The sequence below is a fragment of the Medicago truncatula genome, chromosome 7 (assembly GCF_003473485.1).
Source record: "Medicago truncatula cultivar Jemalong A17 chromosome 7, MtrunA17r5.0-ANR, whole genome shotgun sequence".
NCBI lineage: Eukaryota > Viridiplantae > Streptophyta > Magnoliopsida > Fabales > Fabaceae > Medicago > Medicago truncatula.
This window is the reverse complement of record NC_053048.1, coordinates 40,689,571-40,709,133: the sequence shown is the minus strand read 5'-3', so window position 1 is coordinate 40,709,133 and position 19,563 is coordinate 40,689,571. Positions and strand designations below refer to the sequence as shown.

At 30.8% G+C, this 19,563-nt stretch overlaps 3 protein-coding genes across 3 annotated transcripts; all 3 read left to right on the top strand.

Moving 5' to 3' along the window:
* Positions 1 to 1,086: 1,086 nt before the first annotated feature.
* On the top strand, positions 1,087 to 5,975 carry LOC120577072 (F-box protein SKIP24). Its single transcript, XM_039827994.1, has 3 exons — positions 1,087 to 1,709; positions 1,826 to 2,009; positions 5,392 to 5,975. The coding sequence occupies exons 1-3, from the start codon at positions 1,489 to 1,491 to the stop codon at positions 5,644 to 5,646; spliced, it is 660 nt and encodes a 219-aa protein (XP_039683928.1). The 5' UTR covers positions 1,087 to 1,488; the 3' UTR covers positions 5,647 to 5,975.
* Positions 5,976 to 9,534: 3,559 nt separating this feature from the next.
* On the top strand, positions 9,535 to 13,355 carry LOC11442984 (F-box protein SKIP24). The gene is made up of 5 exons (XM_003624710.4): positions 9,535 to 9,890; positions 10,031 to 10,204; positions 10,667 to 10,829; positions 10,918 to 11,059; positions 12,853 to 13,355. Exons 1-5 carry the CDS (start codon positions 9,649 to 9,651, stop codon positions 12,876 to 12,878), a joined length of 747 nt encoding a protein of 248 aa, XP_003624758.4. The 5' UTR covers positions 9,535 to 9,648; the 3' UTR covers positions 12,879 to 13,355.
* A 1,670-nt stretch (positions 13,356 to 15,025) lies between these two features.
* Positions 15,026 to 16,858, top strand: LOC11428992 (transcription factor MYB60). The gene is made up of 3 exons (XM_003624709.4): positions 15,026 to 15,257; positions 15,486 to 15,615; positions 15,847 to 16,858. The coding sequence occupies exons 1-3, from the start codon at positions 15,125 to 15,127 to the stop codon at positions 16,598 to 16,600; spliced, it is 1,017 nt and encodes a 338-aa protein (XP_003624757.1). The 5' UTR covers positions 15,026 to 15,124; the 3' UTR covers positions 16,601 to 16,858.
* The last annotated feature ends 2,705 nt before the right edge of the window (positions 16,859 to 19,563 follow it).

The following is a 19,563-nucleotide window of genomic DNA, read 5'->3' as shown; positions in this document are numbered from 1 at the left end:
TTATTATGGTAATTGATTTACTTGTGGTAAAATTAAGATAAAAAGGCAATAAAATTACCATATGAAAATAACTATGATCAAAATAAGATAAAATTAGTAATTTTGACTTATATAATTATAAAAATTAAAGATAATTTTGTTCCTATGAAAAAAAAACCATAATAGCCCCCATTGTTGAGGAGCTTCAACTGCCACCATTGCTTGTCCAGACTCCAGATCCTTAAAGAACCATAGTGACACAAAGAAAAGAGAAAATGCTAACAAAAAAAAGCTCATAACTAAACCCATAAGTTTTTCTAATTTTTTGAGTCAAGGTATGTAAGTTTGTTGGTCTCTTTGATGAGTTAGTTCTTCAGTTAATGATAAGTGTTGTGGCCATTGATTTTTTAGGCTTTTGCATTTAAGTTGTAGAAAAGGATATTTGAATGGTTATTGGGCAAAAACTATAAAATGGTTACCGGGTGGGTTTTCAAAAAATGTGTTCATTCTTTAGTCTTGATTTATATGTTTGAATTGATTAGAATCTTTGTGAGGATGATACTCTTTGGAATTGGTTCATTTTCTTTCGAGTTTTAGTAAATATCCTCTGAGTGGACAAGAATTCACAAATATTCTTTCAAAACTGAGACTTCACACTTGATTGGTGGTAGGAGTGTTAATATCATTTCAATTTTTTTAAACGTGTCATCTACATCAAACCAAACCGCGTATAATTTTATATTTGGAGATGATGTTCTTTTTTGCTTTAAACACAGTTCAAAATGCACAACAAACACTTCTAATTAGTGGCATATAATATGATATGTTTCAAGATGGGTTTTATTGTTCATGATGTCCATCACCCTTCCAAGTACACAAATTGGGAGTTTATGCCAAATGGAGCTCATAAAGTCAATGTTAGTGGATATCATGATTGGATAATAAGTAACTCGACCCGTGAAGGCCTTATTCAAGGCTCGAGTGGCAAATCCTTCAAAGGTTTTTACTATAATTTAGGGGAATAACAATGTTATTGGTGTTTAGATGTAAGCTATTCCACATGATATTAAGTTGGCTCGTACATAGCATGAATTTGTCCTATGTTATGAGTTTATTACTCTTTGATGGAATTTTTTTTCTTCCATCAAATAGTAAGTTTTTCCATGTGAATCAACGTCAATCCCTCAATCTTAAACCTTTCTTTGAAAAGGTTTTAAATCTCCTCTATCGACTGATTTGGAGTTTCTCATTTTCTCATTGTTTCCTCAAATCTAATTGTTGTGTGGATTTCTTGACTCATCAACGGAACCATGCACCATTGTTATATTATATAGATCCATTGCTCTTTCTTTAAAAGAAAAAACATTTATTTTTTTATCTTTTACCAAAAAAACAAAACCTCTATTCTGAAAATGATTTCTTGTCTTAAATGTATGTATTGTTTGGTGAATTTAACGTTGAACTTGGTGTGGAAAAAGACAATAGGATACTTTGTTGAATTCACCCAAAATGTCATCTCTCCCTGAAGAACTATGGAGCAGAATTCTGGAAATCGGAATTGAAAAAAGCAGCTTGAGCTACAAGGATCTCTGTTGCATCTCAATCTCTTGCCACCTCCTTCACCGCCTTTCCTCTGATGACTCTCTCTGGAACGGCCTTATCTCCTCCGACTTCCCTTCTTCTTCTGCTTCTTCTTTGGCTTCTTCTTCAAAATCCCTTTATAAATTAAGGTAACTTTCAATTTCTAGGTTTATGCGTCTTTTCACTTTTCTTAACTTCCAAGCAAAACCCTAGCTAAGTCTAGATATGTAAAGCTCACTTTCATTTGTTTATTTTTGGTGTTGAGGTTGGAGAGAGAGAAGGAGCGGCTTAGTCATATGGCGAGGATTACATATCATTACATATCTTGCCATAATCAATCTTTTAATGATAGACTTTGCAGATGGAGTAGAAGAGAAAGTATTACGGTCCATGAAACAGAAGAAGTATTGTCTTCAGTTGGGGGTAAAAGAGAGACTACAAAAATTGCATGAGGGGGATGAAGAAGCTCGAAAGCAAAAGAGGCAAGCATATATACAATCAATCTACTATTGTTGTTTGAGTAATTTGATTTTGTTGGACCTTTTCAACTAAGATATTTATTTAGCTTATAATTTCAAGCTGACTAATTTAATTATGAATTTTCATTTCAAAGAGTTGATGAGTGGAATGAGATTGCCCACTGTTTCATGAAAAAATTTCTTCAACACTTGATTCATAACCATCGCAAACCCCAAAAATCAAATGCTTTTGTAATATTAAGGAAGTCTATATTTTCTCTCAATTAAATATTTGTTAGACATTCCTGCTCAGCTTAGGTTTCCTTTAGTTATGGAGTTGCTTACTCCATGTTTGATTGTGGATTGTTTTGTATTTTTTCTTTAGCTTAAGCCTCTTTAATTCCAAAATAATTCAGATCCAAACAAAGATTGCCCATTGTTTCACTTTGAAGAAGTAGAAAATGTTTTGAATTATATATATATATATATATATATATATGTGTGTGTGTGTGTGTGTGTGTGTGTGATACATGTAATGTGGTGGTGGTGGTGCTGATGAGTATGGTTGTGGTGCCGGGGCGGATCCAGACTTTAGGTATATGTGGAGCTAAAAAATTTAAAAAAACAATAATACAAACTATATTAAAAATAAGAAATAACATTGTTTGATAAAATACATTACAATCTCCTATCAATTTGTTGAAAATGAGTTAAAATAACATCATTGCTAATTGTTAAAAGAACATTTCTTTCTATATAAGTTACAAGACGGTCATTTAGCCACTGATTACCCATTTATTACATAGGCTACTCTTCACAACTTTCATAGATGAAAAAACACGTTCAACGATTGCAGTTGCTACCGGCAAGAGCAAATCCAACTTCAAAAGTTTATAATCCATAGCAAATGTGTTGCACTTATTTGTTTCCACAAGTTTTGCACAAAGATCTGAAAGCCCTTTCAACTTAGCAAATTTTGGGTCAGATCGAACATTTATAACATAATTCTTAAGTTGACGATGTAACGCCACTTCCAGCACATCTATAAAATCATTTGGGTAAATCTCGCCCATTCTCAATAATTTGTTCACATCAAAAGCTGCAAATGATTTTGCGGGACTCAAACATGAAACACACGGTAAAAGTTCAGTATTCTCTTCACTAAACCTAGCATTAAGCTCATGCAACTGCAAATCTAAAACACTAAACAAACAATCATTCTTAAAGTGATGCAAATTAGAAACACAAGAAGTTGAAGAAAGTTGTCTAGCTTTCTTCCTTTGCGCATATGGTGCATCCATATCAGGCAGATCAATATCATGCTTATTGCAAATTTTAATAACCTTAGATATAAGTTCTTCCCACCCCTCATTCCTCATATATTGTAATTGTTATGTGTGGATAAACCATAATAAAAATCAACGTTCCTTTTAATCGAATGGTTCAAAAATAACTTTCCTTAACTTGTGCATGGTGCACAAATTTGTGTTGTGTATAATAAATGGTACCATATGTTGGATCGTAATAATGGTCGAATCTGTATGTAAGATTCTAAAGGAGGGCGAATGAATATTTTAAAAAAGAATTTTGTTAACAAATGTCTTAGAGATATTGTCTGATAAATCCATAAGTGACAAATTCATCATAAGTCAATGTGATCTTATGAGAGTTTTCATGTATTTTCTTCAATTCCTTTTTGTTGTTTTGCATTAGAAAACAACTCATCGATTCTTTTTGATTTCATGTTTTTTCTTTGATTTTAGAAGCACTGTGTATCTAAACTAAGTTTATCTAAGTACGTAAACTCAATTTACCTACACTATCATAAACATAATCTACATCACCACTGTAAAATCAATTGATTGGATAATTTAATGAACTAGCTTGGAAACCCGTGCCAAGCACGGGCTAGAATTACGACTATTTTTTATTTTTATTTTTATAAAATCTAATTAAACGTCAAATTCATCATTTTATACACAATATATCAATAGAACGCATCGTTATCGTATTTTCAATTGCATATTATATACAAATATCAATGCGTATATAGTTATTAGGATTTTCGTATAGTGTCGTTAAACAGGAATGATTTAACGGATGTAACGTCGAAATATTAGCATTTAATGCCGGAATATTTTACACGGATGTCTAAAATTAATCACGGAAACATAAGTTTTTTTTTTTTTTTTTTATGTTTTGCATATAACTGGGGTGTTGGAGTCTCAAGGCCTACCACTGCAATTAATTGTCCCTATCCAACGAATCGTCTCTACCAGATGCCCTTATATATATTTTCTTTCAAATTCCATGATTTCAATAGTAGATACCTTTATATATACAAAGTTAATATCGTTCATGCACTTGATTCATCTTAACATCCAACACGAATTTGTAATTATTCAATCGTGTAACAAATAAGTATAACAAACAACGACACGAATTTAATGAATTTGTACTTCCTACATTTTAAAATGAGTGTCACTTTAATAAAAAAAAAAATTGTTTTAAAATGAATGTCACTTTTGGTTTCCAATGTAATAATAACTTTTTCTTTCCAATTGTACCATTCAATTAATATTATATACACTAATTCCAAAGTATTACTTTTTTCTTTAATGAAAAATAAACCAACAGTTGATTAGAATAATTTGGTAAAATAACATATCTCTTTCTCTTGTAAAAAAAAAAAACATATCTATTTCTTTTAATTAATGTTTTAAACGGATGAAGCATTTTATTTGAGGGTATTTTAGTCATTTAAGGTGAATTATATATATGTTCTCTTTTTGTTGCTTTGTAGGTATGTAATGTATGCTAGAGAATTTATTAGGGTCATGTATTTTTCCTTGTTTTTATCTTAGTTAGGTAATATGGACTAATGTGGTGGAGTTGTTTTTCATTTCCTTGGTAATTTCATATTACTTTAGGATTTGGCCAGTTGGAGATGTATTGTGTCTGTTTGATTAGAGTTTATCAGCCGATACAAATACTTGTGAGACTGTTTGATAAAACTTATGGAAATAGCTCATGACATGTCTAACTTATTTCCACATGCTCTTGAAGGTAGTTTATGAAATGAGTTTATAGATTATACAAAAGTAGTTTGACATTATATTTTCTTTTGTTGTAGAAATAAGCACTTATTCTATAAGTTCTTAATTAAGCTGTTTATCGAAATAGGAAATTAGTTGTTTTTGGCCTGTATAAATACACTGAATTGGAACCTTCAACTTGATCCCTATTGTGTTTGTTAAAGGCCACATAAAACTCACACAAAATGGGCAGTCCCGGGTAATCCGGGACACTACAAATATCCGGTCTAACAATTTCGATATTTGCTGGTTGAGCTAGGACTTGTGGATAACTTTAGTGTGTGTACTTTTTTGTTTTGTTGGTAAAGACTTTAGTGTGTGTTCTATTGATTGATAGTATTGTTGTGATTTGTTTTTGTAGAGAAGCCTCTGTAGCTTTGAATGTATGGCAACCCGAGGTTGTCCGGGGTAGGCAAAAACAGATGGTGGAACAATGTGGGATGGAACACAGGCTCTGTACGCAACGTGTTTTGGGGTTGGAGAAGTCCTATGTAAGTGTTGATGTTATCTATTACAAATTTTGGGGTTGGTGAATTCCCATGAAAGTTGCTAGTGTTACTTACACTAAATTGTATTCAGAGAGATGAAAAGTGTAGGGCTTGATAATGCAAAGGAAGAGTTAGAATCTTTGAAGTCTCATCCTCTTCAGAACCATAAGCCTGTCGGTGGAGGGGAAAATGAACATAAGGTCAAGCAGAAGAAGTTGAAAAGCTGCAATGATTGTGAGTCTGACGATAATTTCTCAATTTGACCAAAAAGTCAAAATTATCTGTCTGTTGCCCAACATGACTTGTTTTATCCTCACTACGTTCCAAATTGTATGTCATTTTAGAAAAAATATTTGTCCCAAATTGTATGTCGCTTTACAATACCAATGAAAAATTAATGTTACTTTTTCTATTATATCCTTAACTATTTATTACTCTCTCTTCTTTCAATTTCTTCATTTATCTTTCTCATATCATTTATTAAGGACAATTTTGTAAAACAATTCATAATATTTTTTTCCCACACAATATTAATTACATTTCTTAATATGTGTGAAATGTCCAAAACATCATATAATTTGGAACGGAGGGAGTATCACAATCCATTCGATTAATTTGTTTGATTGAAATAATCAACAAATTAATTGGTTGCTAGATTAAACAATTTAATACAACTCAATTCAATGCCCCTAAAAAAAAAACTAGTGATATGATAAACGCTAATTAGCAAACTCATTAAAAAGTAATACTAAGTTAGTGTTTGGTTGCACAGTGAGAAAGCCAAAAAGCACGTCCAGTTCACTTAAAGCAATTTTGGGTTGTTTGGTTCTCTCCCAACTGGATTCTCTATCGTACGGTTTCCTGCTGAAAATCAATTCTAGGAGAAGCTACTATTCCTAGCTTCTGAAAATTGATTCTCCAACTGCAGGTTTGCCTTCCATCAAAATCTCTTTTTTGCCCTTGATTTGTACTGCTTTTCACCTCCCTCGTCACTTTCCATCTAATCAGAATTCATAACTCCTTTCAAAATTTGAATGCAAATATGATTCACAGACCTAACAAATCACCTACCTCACAACTTCTTTAAACTCAAATCAATTCATCTCATCATAATTCTTCACAAATCAAATTAATCCGTTCACCAACCTCATAGTTTCATTAACTATACGTGTAGTTACTCTCTGCTCATACAAACTTCTGATATATTTGGCCAATTGGTTATGTGATAACCATTTAAATGAGTATAACCTACATCTCCAATATATAAGAATTGAGTTCAGCATTCAGGTCTTGTGTTTTTCAGTGAAACTATTGTTATTTTATGATTGAGTTCATTCTTTATTTTTACAATGTCTTACTTTTATTGAAATGTTTTAGGCGCATTAATTTTGGAAAATGTTCACATTCATATTCATTTACTTCCCATCAATGAATCCTGATGGCTTTAGCTTAAGGAAGCGTGGTAATGCAAATAATAATGAATCCTGAATGTGCTGAATGTCAGCTGATGCATGCTACTAGTTCTTTAATTTCATATTGGTTTTGTACTGGTCATTATTTTCATATTGGTTTTTATCTTTATTTTGCTACTAGTTTCAATTTATTTTATGGATTTTCTATCATATTTTGCTACTACTCTGTATTATATTCTCAATTTGTAATTTTAACGAGTTTAATATATATTCCCTACATATACTTTTATTTGAATATTGTGTGGTTAACAATAATATTAATCTAGTAATTTATTGTCAATTAATAAAAAAAATGAAGGATGAAAAAACAAAATAAATGTAAAATTTGATGTATATATACATACATAGACACACACACACTCACATGTCAATGCCCATTTTGGTCTTTTACACATCTAAAAGCAAGTCTGATTCAAAACATCCAAACAACATTTTTCATACAAATCACTTTTGTTTTGAAGGTAAGCAAACATAAATCACTTTACATTCAATTAACTTTGAACCAAAAGTAATTCTACGAAATCAATTCTACCAAAATCAATTTTTTCCACCGCACAACCAAACACACGCTAAAGCTAATCAAAATGACAAAATTGATTTAGTTGGTGATTTGTACCGTATATTAGAATTTTAGAACCCATTTGAAGAAGTTTTAATCTTTGACAAGAATCAACATTCATTGTCTTCTAAACTTTCTACATTGAGAAATTGATTTTTTAAATAATTTTCACAAATATTAAATTAAATCATTAAAATTGAAGTTAAAGAGTTAAGGGTAAGAGAATAAACGTAAATAGTGGTTCAACCACACCGTCCTTATTTATTAGTGGGCTAGACGCCCAATGTCAAAGACATGTGAGTTTATTTTAATATTTGAACGTAAAGTGTTTGATGAAGGTTACACCCAAATCACTAATTCCTTGGGCTAAAACAAACCAATTTTTTGATCACACAAGATAAACCTTTAATTAAACGAGTTGTTGTTCTTGAGCATTTCATACCTTAAGAAATCAATTTCCTTCATCTTCGCCGATCTATGCCAATCTCCAATAAAGCTTGCATGGATCTCAAGAAGAGAAAAGCCCTCCAATTTCCAATTAGCATGTGAGAGATTATCCAATCTTTCCTTTTAGGTTGCAATTGGCAATTGCCTCCAATTGTAAAATCTTAGAAAATCTCAATCTAGCGTAAAATAATTTTTCCTAATCAAAGTAAATCTCAAGAATCACCACCATCCCTATCAATATTAAAAGTTTTCAAAGAGATGAGGTGTTTGAGAGAAGAGTGAGAAAATTTTGTTCTAAGAAAAATGATGTGTTATTTATGACTTGACTTATATAACTTTTGAAAATAGATCAAGGAGTAAACTTAAAAAAGAATGTTGCAAAATATGAGTGAAATTGATTCACATATTCTTATAAACATGGAATGAGTGAGTTGATCTGATAGTTGGATAATTGGTAGTAACTAGTAACTCATTATAAGTCAAAGCTGATTGATCTCATGATTGGATAACTAGTAACTCGGCATGTTGAGATCTTCTTATTCACTTCTCGAGTGACAAATTCATCATAAGTCAATGTTGACTGATCTATTAACTTTTCATGTATTTTTTTTCAATTTCATTTTGTAATCGATTTCCTGTCATTACATGTTTTTTCTTTGATTTTATAGGTATTGTTAGGGCTGACAATGAATCGAACCAACTCGACAATAGTTTGGGACTCGATTCGATAATTAACTCGTTGAACTTGGTTCATGAACCAAACGAGCTGAACTTGAGCTGAAAATTAAGTTCGTTAAACAAATGAGATGAACTTGAGCTTTATATAGTTCGACTCGGTTAGTCCATGAGTTGGCTCGATAATATTATATATATATATATATATATATATATATATATATATATATATATATATATAAAAGTTTAGTAAAAATTTATAAAGTACATGTATTAATATTAAAATACAACACATGTAATTTATTACAAACTTTCTATGATATTTATGTACTTGTTTTAAGAGGAATTACTTTTTTTTATCAAAGAGAGGAGAAAGAATTATTTTTAATTTAATTAACAATTTAATAAATGAGAGAAAGAATATCATTTCGACTCATTTCCAGCCCTAGGTATTGTGTATCTAAACTAAGTCAACGTAGACTCAGTTTATCTACACTACCATAAACAGATACACCCTCTGATCACTATTATAAACAAAAAATAACATTTTTAGATTCATTTATTTAATGATATATTTAATCTTTATTATAAACTATATACATTATTAAATGAATGAATCTAAAATATTGATTTCGGCTTGTAACAATGATCGAAGGGTGTACACAATCATAAACATAATGTACATCACCTATGTAAACTTAGTTGATTTGATTGGATAATTTAATTTATTTGTATTTGTTTTTGGGTTTGATTAAAAAATTCTTTTCTTTTTCTTTTTCTTCTTATCTTTTTTCAACAAAGCAACAAAATTCAGAAAACATAATTCGAATGTAATTAGTTGTTGAATTTAACAGTGAGTTTGGCGGTTCCGGTGATGTAGAAAAACATTCAACAATGTTGTTCAATTTTCCGAAAATGTCGTCTCTCCCAATCGAACTATGGACCAAAATTCTCGAAATCGGAATCCAAGATTGCGGTTTGAGCTACAAAGACCTCTGCTGCATCTCAATCTCCTGCCGCCTCCTTCACCGCCTCTCCGTTGAAGATTCTCTCTGGAACCGCCTTCTCTCCTCCGACTTCCCTTCTTCTTCCACTTCTTCCTCTTCTTCATCCTCAAAATCTCTTTATAAATTAAGGTAACTTTCAAAATTCTTGGTTTAATCGTTTTTCAGTTTTTTTAACTTCCAAACATGACCCTTGTATTTGTTCTTTCATTTTCTCATCTGGGTCTATGTAAAGTTCACTTTTTTATTTATTTTTGAATATTGGTGTTGAGGTTTGAGAGAGACAAGGAGAGGAAAATAGCAGCTCATAGGAGGGTTGTGCTGAGAAAGGAGAGCCAGATTTTGGAACATTCTAGAAGGCTGCATGATATTCAGACATGTGTGTCTCAAGAAAAGCTCAAAGCCATTCAAACTTCTACTGAGTTGTCCCATTTGCGTAGAGTCAGGTACTTCTTCTTTCAACTAATTGCATTGAAACACAAAAATATTTCCTTTTTTCAATGCCCCTTTATCAGTTTAAGGTGAATTATATATATGTTCTCTTTTTGTTGCTTTGTAGGTATGTATGCTAGAAAAATTATTAGGGTCGTGTATTTTTCCTTGTTTTTATCATAGTTAGGTAATGGACTAATGGGGGAGTTGTTTTTCATTTCCTTAGTAATTTCATAATACTTTAGGATTTGGCCAGTTGGAGATGTATTGATTCTGGTTTGATTGACTTATTTGAGTTTATTTGTTGATACAAATACTTGTGCGACTGTTTGGTAAAACTTATGGAAATAGCTTATGACATGTCCAACTTATTTCCATATGCTCTTGAAGGTAGCTTATGGAATGAGTTTATAGTTTATACGAAAGCAGTTTGACATTATATTGATTGATAGTATTGTTGCGATTTGTTTTTGTAGAGAAGCCTCTGTAGCTTTGAATGTATGGCAACCCGAGGTTGTCCGGGGTAGGCAAAAACAGATGGTGGAACAATGTGTTGTGCCTGCTGAATCCCGGATTCGCACGCTTGAGATGGAACTCAGGCTCTGTAAGCAACATATTTTGGGGTTGGAGAAGTCCTATGTAAGTGTTAATGTTATCTATTACAAATTTTGGGGTTGGCGAATTCCCATGAAAGTTGCTAGTGTTACTTACACTAAATTGTATTCAGAGAGATGAAAAGTGTAGGCTTGATAATGCAAAGGAAGAGTTAGAATCTTTGAAGTATCATCCTCTTCGGAAGCATAAGCCTGTCGGTGGAGGGGAAAATGAACATAAGGTCAAGCGGAAGATGTTGAAAAGCTGCAATAACTGTGAGTATAATTCTCAATTTGTCTAAAAGGTCAAAATTATCTGTTGCCCAACATGACTTTATTTATATCACAACTTTTGGTTCGATCCATCGGATTGTTTTTTAAATTTTTCTTTGAAAATAGTACCTTTTATGTCTTCAGTTATTTTTGTTGATGATTGCTCTGTGTTGTCAAATAGCTGCTATAGTGATATTTGAACAAATCACTTTTGTTCTGCAATACACTAGTACAAAGTGTTATTAAATAGCGGATATAGTGGTGCTGCAATCTGCGATTGACAACACTGTGTTTGTAATGTTGGAATCAGAAGCACATGTCCTTTTTGGTCGTGTGTATCATTGTTCAGTTTGGATGCAAAACTAGAACTATGCTGTTCCTTGATTGTGCAGTACGAGAAAAACAATATGAAACACCATAAATTGATATACATCTTGCAACAAGTAGGATCAAGCATAGAATTACTAGTTTGTGAGTTAGGTGTTGATGCAAAACTAGAACTAAGTTGTTCCTTGATTGTGCAGATAATTTTGTCACTCTGCAGAGGTAGGATCAAGCATAATGGTTCTTATTTGTGAGTTAGGTGTTGACCAACTGTCTATTACACATTGATTAGCTCCCTCAAAAAAAGGGATTCCGAAATTCACATTCCAAATATTCTAGCTTTCCTTAGGCTTCTTTACGTTTTAAAATCATGTTTCATCTTTGACTCATAATTGATAAGGGTTTTCATTGCGAGGCTTGGGTGACAGTCATTCACAAGTGCCCGTCTCTGCATTGTAATTCTCCAATACAGATCAGCATAGAAGAATGCTTTACTCTTCCAAATCTACTAATTTGATGTTATGATGCAACCCTATGCATTTTATACTCTTTTCGTGACCTGATTCTTAGATCTAAATGGTCTGTTTGACGAAAGACCAACCACATTTAGAGTCATTTTGTTTAAATTTCTCAAGAAGCACTTATGAAAAAAGAAATATTACAAGAATCTTGCAATACCTATGATTTTTAAACCAAATTAGAGATGTAGTAATAGTTGAAATTGATGATTACTAGTTTGTGAATGCCTGTAAATAGGCTGATTGATCCATGGGGTCATTTTACACTCAACAATAATTCAACTTTTAGCCTTTTCTCTCCTCCTTCCATGGATACCACATTTAACAACATATACTCCCTCCGTATAATCTTATGTGTTTCATTTGCAATATTTACCTGTCGTATATTATTGGTCTCTTTACATTACTAATGAAAGATTTATAATATTTTTCCACTAATATACTCTTATTTATGGTATCTCAACTCTTCTAACCACTCCGCTATCTTATATTAGTAAGGATATTTGAGTACATGAAACTCATTTTATCATTGAAGTCAACACAGATCATTTTCTTAAGAATTTGTACAACTCAAATGAGACACTTATAATGAAACGGAGGGAGTAGCTTCTTGTATAATTAGTTGGGAGTAGCTTCTATATTTTAATATTTTCATAACTTCTATTTTACTTCTCTGTGAACATGTACAAACTTATAAGGACAATTTTGTAAATGAAGATCCATAAACTTTATTTGAGAAGCTTTAAAAAGTCAGAAGCTATTTCAGACTAGACCATAGTGAAGATTGTTATCTCCTTTTTCTGAATTGATGATAGTAGCCTAGTAGGTATTATATGACTGTTTGATTAAAAAAATGATTCCTATCTTATATGGACACAAGATTGGAACTTGGAAACATTTAATTTGTATGTCTTTTATTTTCTGCCAATCTAATATCATTATATGTTTTATTAGCCAAACACTGCTGCATTGGACGATGAGTCAATTCCGAGGAGATAACTGAGAAGTTCTTCCTGCTATGAATCCTTACTGCGCTTGGTGGAGAAGATGTATAGGATTGAAACCGCAGGGACTAGAAACTTAATTGAAAAAAGGGGTACTGGAAATACGCTGTCTAGCTTAAAAGAGTTCAGATGCAACTTGGGTTTTAGCAGATGCATTAAAAAGTGTTACTACTATTAGTTGGCATTGTAATCATCATATTGTACATATTCTGCTGCTACTTATGTATACATTTCTACCGTTTGTTGAGAACCTTTATTTTTATGCTGAACTCATTGTTGGAGAACTTTTATGTTGTTAAACATGACATTGCAGGAGTTGTTAGATGAACTAATTGTTGTGTCAGTTTTCTCATGTTATATATAGTACTGGTCAAGACTGCAGTCTGTAAATTGTGCTCTGCTGATAGTACAGTTATATAATCCTAGAATTACAATGCATTGTGGTATTTTGCAGACTCTTCCATTGCACTGATAATCTGGAACCACAAAAAGGACTTATTCGGGACCACCAACACTGTTAGGTTTGTATGGGACTAGGGTTATGCAGAAGTTGATGGCAGTGCACTCTTTTTCCCTTTTTGGCAAGCTTAACACAATTTGTTTTTGGGTTTTAGATCTTGTTTGAAAATCAACTTGATGTTGGAGTTCCAATTTTTAGTTCAGATGAATAGCTTCAAGACCTTATTTCAGAAAAATTGAACAGCTTATCATTATTAAAAGGTGATTGTTATCTGTAAAATATTGAATACCTTATTTGTTATTATGAATGAGCAGAGCAAGACATCCTTAGTGCAATTTGAATTGCAATTGCAGTGTCAAAATGAAACACCTTAGTGTTCCATACACCATATTCTAGTTATGCACTTTCTCCGTACCAAAATATACACATAAAAGTACATGTATATGGTATAATTTACACTTGATACATGTACTTTTTTGTTTATATTTTGTTACGAAGATAGTGTTTTATATAATTCTAGTGTGACATATCATAATTTGAAGAAGTATAATGAACGTAAAATATACAATGAAACCAAAACTAACTAATGTTAGTTGGGTCAATGTCAGAAAATTAAATTGAAACAATAGGGAGGTATTTATGACTCTGATGATAATGAGTCATCCTTCATCTAATTCTACATTTTTCCCAAGCCTGAACTGAATCCAATGTTACATTCATACGAACCTTCTAAAATAAAAACTTTTGCAAGCAAACAAAATGAATATAAAGTGAAAGATGCTGGAGGATGGATGGTACATAGATTATACGTACAAGTCTATATGATGGTCAATTCAATGTGAGGTACAGGAAGGTTATCTATGGAAAGAGGGTGGAGACCATTCCAACTCGGTTTTAAATGCTTATTACATTACATAATTTACCTTAGGTAATCTTGGGGGGCATTAGGTAGTCTTGTTACTACAATTTTATCCTAAACCTTACTTATTTTACTTTTTTCAAAATAGTTGTTTAAAGTTGTTTCACAATATATTAAAAATATCAATAAATAAATAAGTGTAACAATTTTGTAATTTTTTAAGAGTACTCTATCCATTTCACAATATTTATCGCTTTTAGAAAATGTCATTTAGTGTTAGTACCGTATATTTAATATTGCTGCTTGCATAATTATATATATATATATATATATATATATTTCTAAATTAGCACCATATGGACTATTCATTTAGGGTTACAATGAATATTTTTAAAATATTATTTTTTTACAATTTTTTATTTAAATATTTAAAGATATTAATGACCAAAGTTATATATTAACGTGTGTCGGATGGTTGATTGCAACATGTATTTAAGATTGAATACAATAAAGGATTTTCAATTGAAAAAGGGAGGTGATATTTAATTTTCTAACTTATTTAGTGAAAACACAAAGTGGCATGTGACCTTAGAGTAGAGAAAGGGAGAAAAAAAATTAAAATAACTGAAACTTCTCTCGTTGACTTTGGTTTGTAGCCAGCATTGACTACTACATGATTATTATAATAAAGCAAGTAAAAGAGTTAGGTGACTCAGCAAGGTAGATATAAATGTGATTAAGAATAAAGGCCTTCTTTTTCTTCAAAGTCATGGAGAGTATATAAGCAATCACATGCATTGATACTATTTGAAACCTTTCTCTCTCAATTTTAGCCTAAAGAGAAAAAAAGAGTGATCAAGTAGTAGTAGTAGTAGTGAGAGTTTTGGAGTGAAAAAAGAATCCATGGGAAGACCTCCTTGTTGTGAAAAAGTTGGCATCAAGAAAGGTCCATGGACACCTGAAGAAGATATCATCCTTGTTTCTTACATCCAAGAACATGGTCCAGGAAATTGGAGAACAGTTCCTACTAATACAGGTATATATATATATATAACAATCAATATATATTCTAAATTATGTTTTCTTATTTTGTTTAGTAATTAAGCTTCTCTCAAAACAAAGGTATGTATATATTTAGGACTATATATGACATATATTGATTAATTATGTATGATAATTTTTTTTCTTATGATCTATATATATGTTTTTGTTTTGAAAGAATTTGGATAAAATTGATATATAATTAAATTGTTGGATAAAAAAGGGTTGTCAAGGTGCAGCAAAAGTTGCAGGCTTAGATGGACAAATTATCTGAGGCCAGGAATCAAGAGAGGAAACTTCACTCCTCATGAAGAAGGAATGATTATTCATTTGCAAGCTCTTCTTGGTAACAAGTAATAATCTTCACATCTCATAATTATAATTATCTTCACTCAAAAACAAAATAAAATGGAGAAAAAGAAAATTAAACCTTGCAATGATAATGATAAAATTAAACAACAAATGATATATATGAATTGATATTAATTTTGATTGAATGTTACATAAAAAAAAATATTATGAATTATATTTTTATTTATTATGATGAAAATGATGTGTATGAATTAATTAAATTTGTTGAGCAGATGGGCAGCCATAGCTTCATACCTTCCACAAAGAACAGATAATGATATAAAGAATTATTGGAACACACATCTAAAGAAAAAGCTCAACAAATTTCATGCAGCTTTAGATCCATCAAACTCAACAACAGCTTATCTATCCAAGAGTTTTAGTGACAGAAGTTTAGATGTTAGCAACAATCATACTTCATCTCTTAAGATTAATACTCAAAATTCTCATCAATCTTCTTCTTCAACCTATGCTTCAAGCACTGAGAATATTTCAAGGCTCTTGGAAGGTTGGATGAGATCTTCACCAAATTCACAAATCAAAGGAAATTATCAATATGGTCATCAAGAGTTTCAAAGCATTAATGATGATATTATTGATGATAATAATAATGACTTTGAAAATAATGGGAAATTATTAGTGAAGTCTGCTTCAGTTCCAGCTGATTTAAACCTTGAAATCCATCATCATCATCATCATCACAAAATTACCAGCAAAGGTGAATTATTACAAGATGGTGGAGTTTCACATGATCAAGAGTTTGATTCTATTCTTTCATTTGAGAATCTTAACAATGGTGCTGCTTGGGACAAGTCAACTTGTGATTCTATGCCTGAAAAGTGTTCAGCTTCTTCTTCTTCTTCTCATCACAAGAATATTAAGAATTTATGTGCAGCTCCTCCTCCTTTGTCATTTCTTGAGAAATGGTTATTGGATGAAAATGTTGGTCATGTTGAGGAAATGATGGAATTATCTCCAATGTTCTAACTTGGAAGGAAAAAAAAAATCACCAAATAAACCCTTAAGTTTGGGATGTCATGGAAATTATTATTCAAATGATATGTGTTATCATGATAAATTCAGAGGAAACAAGATAAAATATTCTCTGATTATAAGACTAGGGTTTAATTTTTATATTACATGGGTTGAGGAATCTTAGAAGTTAGGATCTCTTTCAACTTGTAACTTGAATTGTTTAATTAAATGTTTTTAATTATTTTAATTACTATAAGCTTAATTAGTGCATGTGGTTGCTCTTTGCCTTGTAGAAAAACTACAAATGTTAACTTTGAGCCTAAATAGTAATGAATACAATAACAGTTATGATATCAAAAGATTTAAATTCATAAAACATTTGCATGAAGGATAACTTTTCAAGCTTATTAGTTTATTTTCTTTCACATTTTAATAAATAATTTTATATTGATCCGTACTAAGAAGGGAAAGACAATTCATTGGAGCATGATTCAATATGCATCATACTCTACTATTATTAATTAGCATATATATTAGCTCAATTGCCATTAATAATTGATGTAGAGAGGAAATTATGACGTGACAATGGTGTCCAAGTGTACAAGTTAATGCACACACAAATTATTTTTTCATGTATATCTAAAAAGGTTCTTTGATATTGCCGCCAATAAACGTTGCTGGCTTAACTTTTCATACAATTAGGAAAATTCATAATTGAATTATTAATTACTACTAAATTAGTCGAATACATCAAAATGAAAAAACATGCCATATTTTTATCATCATTGTAAAAAAATTCTATCAATAATTTAGACAAACTAATGAAGGACATTTTAAATTTAGTCACTATAAGGGATATATATGCAATATACTAGCATACCATTTGGAATCTAATTAAGACTCATCAAACTATTTTTAGGTAAGATCTAAAGAACCGACATTTAATATTCTTATATGAGATGGGAACATATTGTATTTTACTTATGTTATTAAGCATATAATTAAAATCTGGTTTCTGAAAGTGGAAGAGTTTCTATATATATAACTCATGAGTGAAATAATAGAATGCTATCACGAAAGTCTTGCTAGCAAATAAGGTAAAATAGGTGGCTGAAACTCCTTTCTTTCTGGAAAAATATTTCGTATGGGAAGCATGTGAATTCTATTTACCTTTCGGTGTGTGAAAAGCTGGCCAGCATTGATAATATCATGGATGCCATATATGTATATAAATTTGAATTCACATGATATATGAAACCAATGGTGCATGCAAGCTGGACCAATTATATTACGCCATGATGAACATATGTTATCTTAATTAAGAATTAAGATAAGGTACTAGGCTATGTTTTACTCTAATAATAAACTCTATTAAATTAACAATAGTACTAGGTATACTTTAGTAAATAAAACTTGAGTAAATAATTTTTAATGTACATGTAACATTTTTACACAAGTTAGAAAACCCGATATTTTAAAACTGAGGTACTAGGAGATAAATTGAGTAGGTCATAATAATGCTACGTAAACAATGAAATTTAAAGTTATTCAGATCAATAATAAGAGGCTCTTAAGAGCAATAATTTGATGTTAAATTTGTGGATAGCCTACCTTGACTTTAAGACAATATTTATTGCAGCGGCTTTGGGACTAGATACGGCATGTTGTGATTGACAGTGTGGACAACTAAAGATGAGGTGCATCATTAAATTGTTACTACTACTATTCTTTCTGTATTATTAAGTGTTTAACATTTGTTCCTAAACAAGGTTAAGATTCTCTTAATTTCTCAAAACAAATATATTTCCTCTCTGTAAGATCAGTTATTAAAAACATTGTGTCCTTAAATATAAGTCACTTTTGCAAATTTTTAGATGAAGTTATTACTTTTTTTTATTTTTAAATATATCGCTTATTAGTATTATCAATCGGTGCATCTTAAAATATGAAAAAATAAATTTGAATATATTTATGCAGAAAATGTAATTTAGTAATAATCACACGTATTTGAGACAAATTTATTACTTGAACAACTTTTCTAAGGGATGGAGGATGTAGACGATTTCATTTGCATTATAAGATCCCGTTTGATTGACATGATAAGAGATAGGATATGTTAATCAACAAGATATGTTAAGTTGTTGATGTAGATATAATTATTATCATGAAAATGAGTTGGTTTAGAAACCAACATGATAGAATTTTTAAGACATTGAAATTATATTTTTCACAATTTTAGTATTTTTTTTTTTTTGGTTACTCAATTTTAGTATTTAAGGTGACATTAAATAAATGACTTTTAACTAAATCCATATTTGGAAAAAATGTTTTTCCCCTCCAAATCTCCCCCATTTTGGATGAGAGCAAAAATTGGCTTTTGGATGAATTTCGCTCCCTTCTCCTCCTAATATTGACCCAAACATTTCAAACTTGATAAAATAATTCCTTTTATATACCCACCTCCATTACCTCCAACTAAGTACACTCTAAATATAAGACATGTTAAAGAAATAACGAGAATTAAAAAATATTGTAGTAGTATTAATTTTATTGATATTGTTATTATTTTAGAAAATTAACCTTAAGGAGAGAGAATTAATTTGTGCTTTGCTCATAATATTTATTACAAGTTTATAATATAATTAAGAGTATGGTGATAAAAATATAATAAATACAGTTGAAAATTTGTAAGAGGTTTTACGATAAACTATAAAGTGATGGAACCTAGATATATTATATCCAACAAAAAAGTAAATGTTAAAAGAGATCGTTAAAGTGAGTCTTTTAGCACATTTTCTTATCAAGAAATTATTTAGTTGCGCTTGTTTTTATGGTAAAATAGTACTAATATGTTAACATTAAAATGATAACATCAATTAGAGTTGTTGAAAAGTAGCATATAATGAAGTTTTTCTTTTTCTTTTTTTGAATAGCAAATAAATAGACATTCTTTCCAGTTACATCAACTTAAAGTA

What these genes read in the sequence shown, in the direction of transcription:
- LOC120577072 (XM_039827994.1), top strand. Translation starts at nt 1,489, where the DNA reads ATGTCATCTCTCCCTGAAGAACTATGGAGCAGAATTCTGGAAATCGGA. An exon ending in AAATCCCTTTATAAATTAAG is followed by an intron (nt 1,710 to 1,825) that starts GTAACTTTCAAT and finishes TTTGGTGTTGAG; the next exon opens with GTTGGAGAGAGAGAAGGAGC. An exon ending in GAGAGACTACAAAAATTGCA is followed by an intron (nt 2,010 to 5,391) that starts TGAGGGGGATGA and finishes GGATAACTTTAG; the next exon opens with TGTGTGTACTTTTTTGTTTT.
- LOC11442984 (XM_003624710.4), top strand. Translation starts at nt 9,649, where the DNA reads ATGTTGTTCAATTTTCCGAAAATGTCGTCTCTCCCAATCGAACTATGG. An exon ending in TGGGGTTGGAGAAGTCCTAT is followed by an intron (nt 10,830 to 10,917) that starts GTAAGTGTTAAT and finishes AATTGTATTCAG; the next exon opens with AGAGATGAAAAGTGTAGGCT. An exon ending in GTTGAAAAGCTGCAATAACT is followed by an intron (nt 11,060 to 12,852) that starts GTGAGTATAATT and finishes ATGTTTTATTAG; the next exon opens with CCAAACACTGCTGCATTGGA.
- LOC11428992 (XM_003624709.4), top strand. Translation starts at nt 15,125, where the DNA reads ATGGGAAGACCTCCTTGTTGTGAAAAAGTTGGCATCAAGAAAGGTCCA. An exon ending in AACAGTTCCTACTAATACAG is followed by an intron (nt 15,258 to 15,485) that starts GTATATATATAT and finishes TGGATAAAAAAG; the next exon opens with GGTTGTCAAGGTGCAGCAAA. An exon ending in CAAGCTCTTCTTGGTAACAA is followed by an intron (nt 15,616 to 15,846) that starts GTAATAATCTTC and finishes TTTGTTGAGCAG; the next exon opens with ATGGGCAGCCATAGCTTCAT.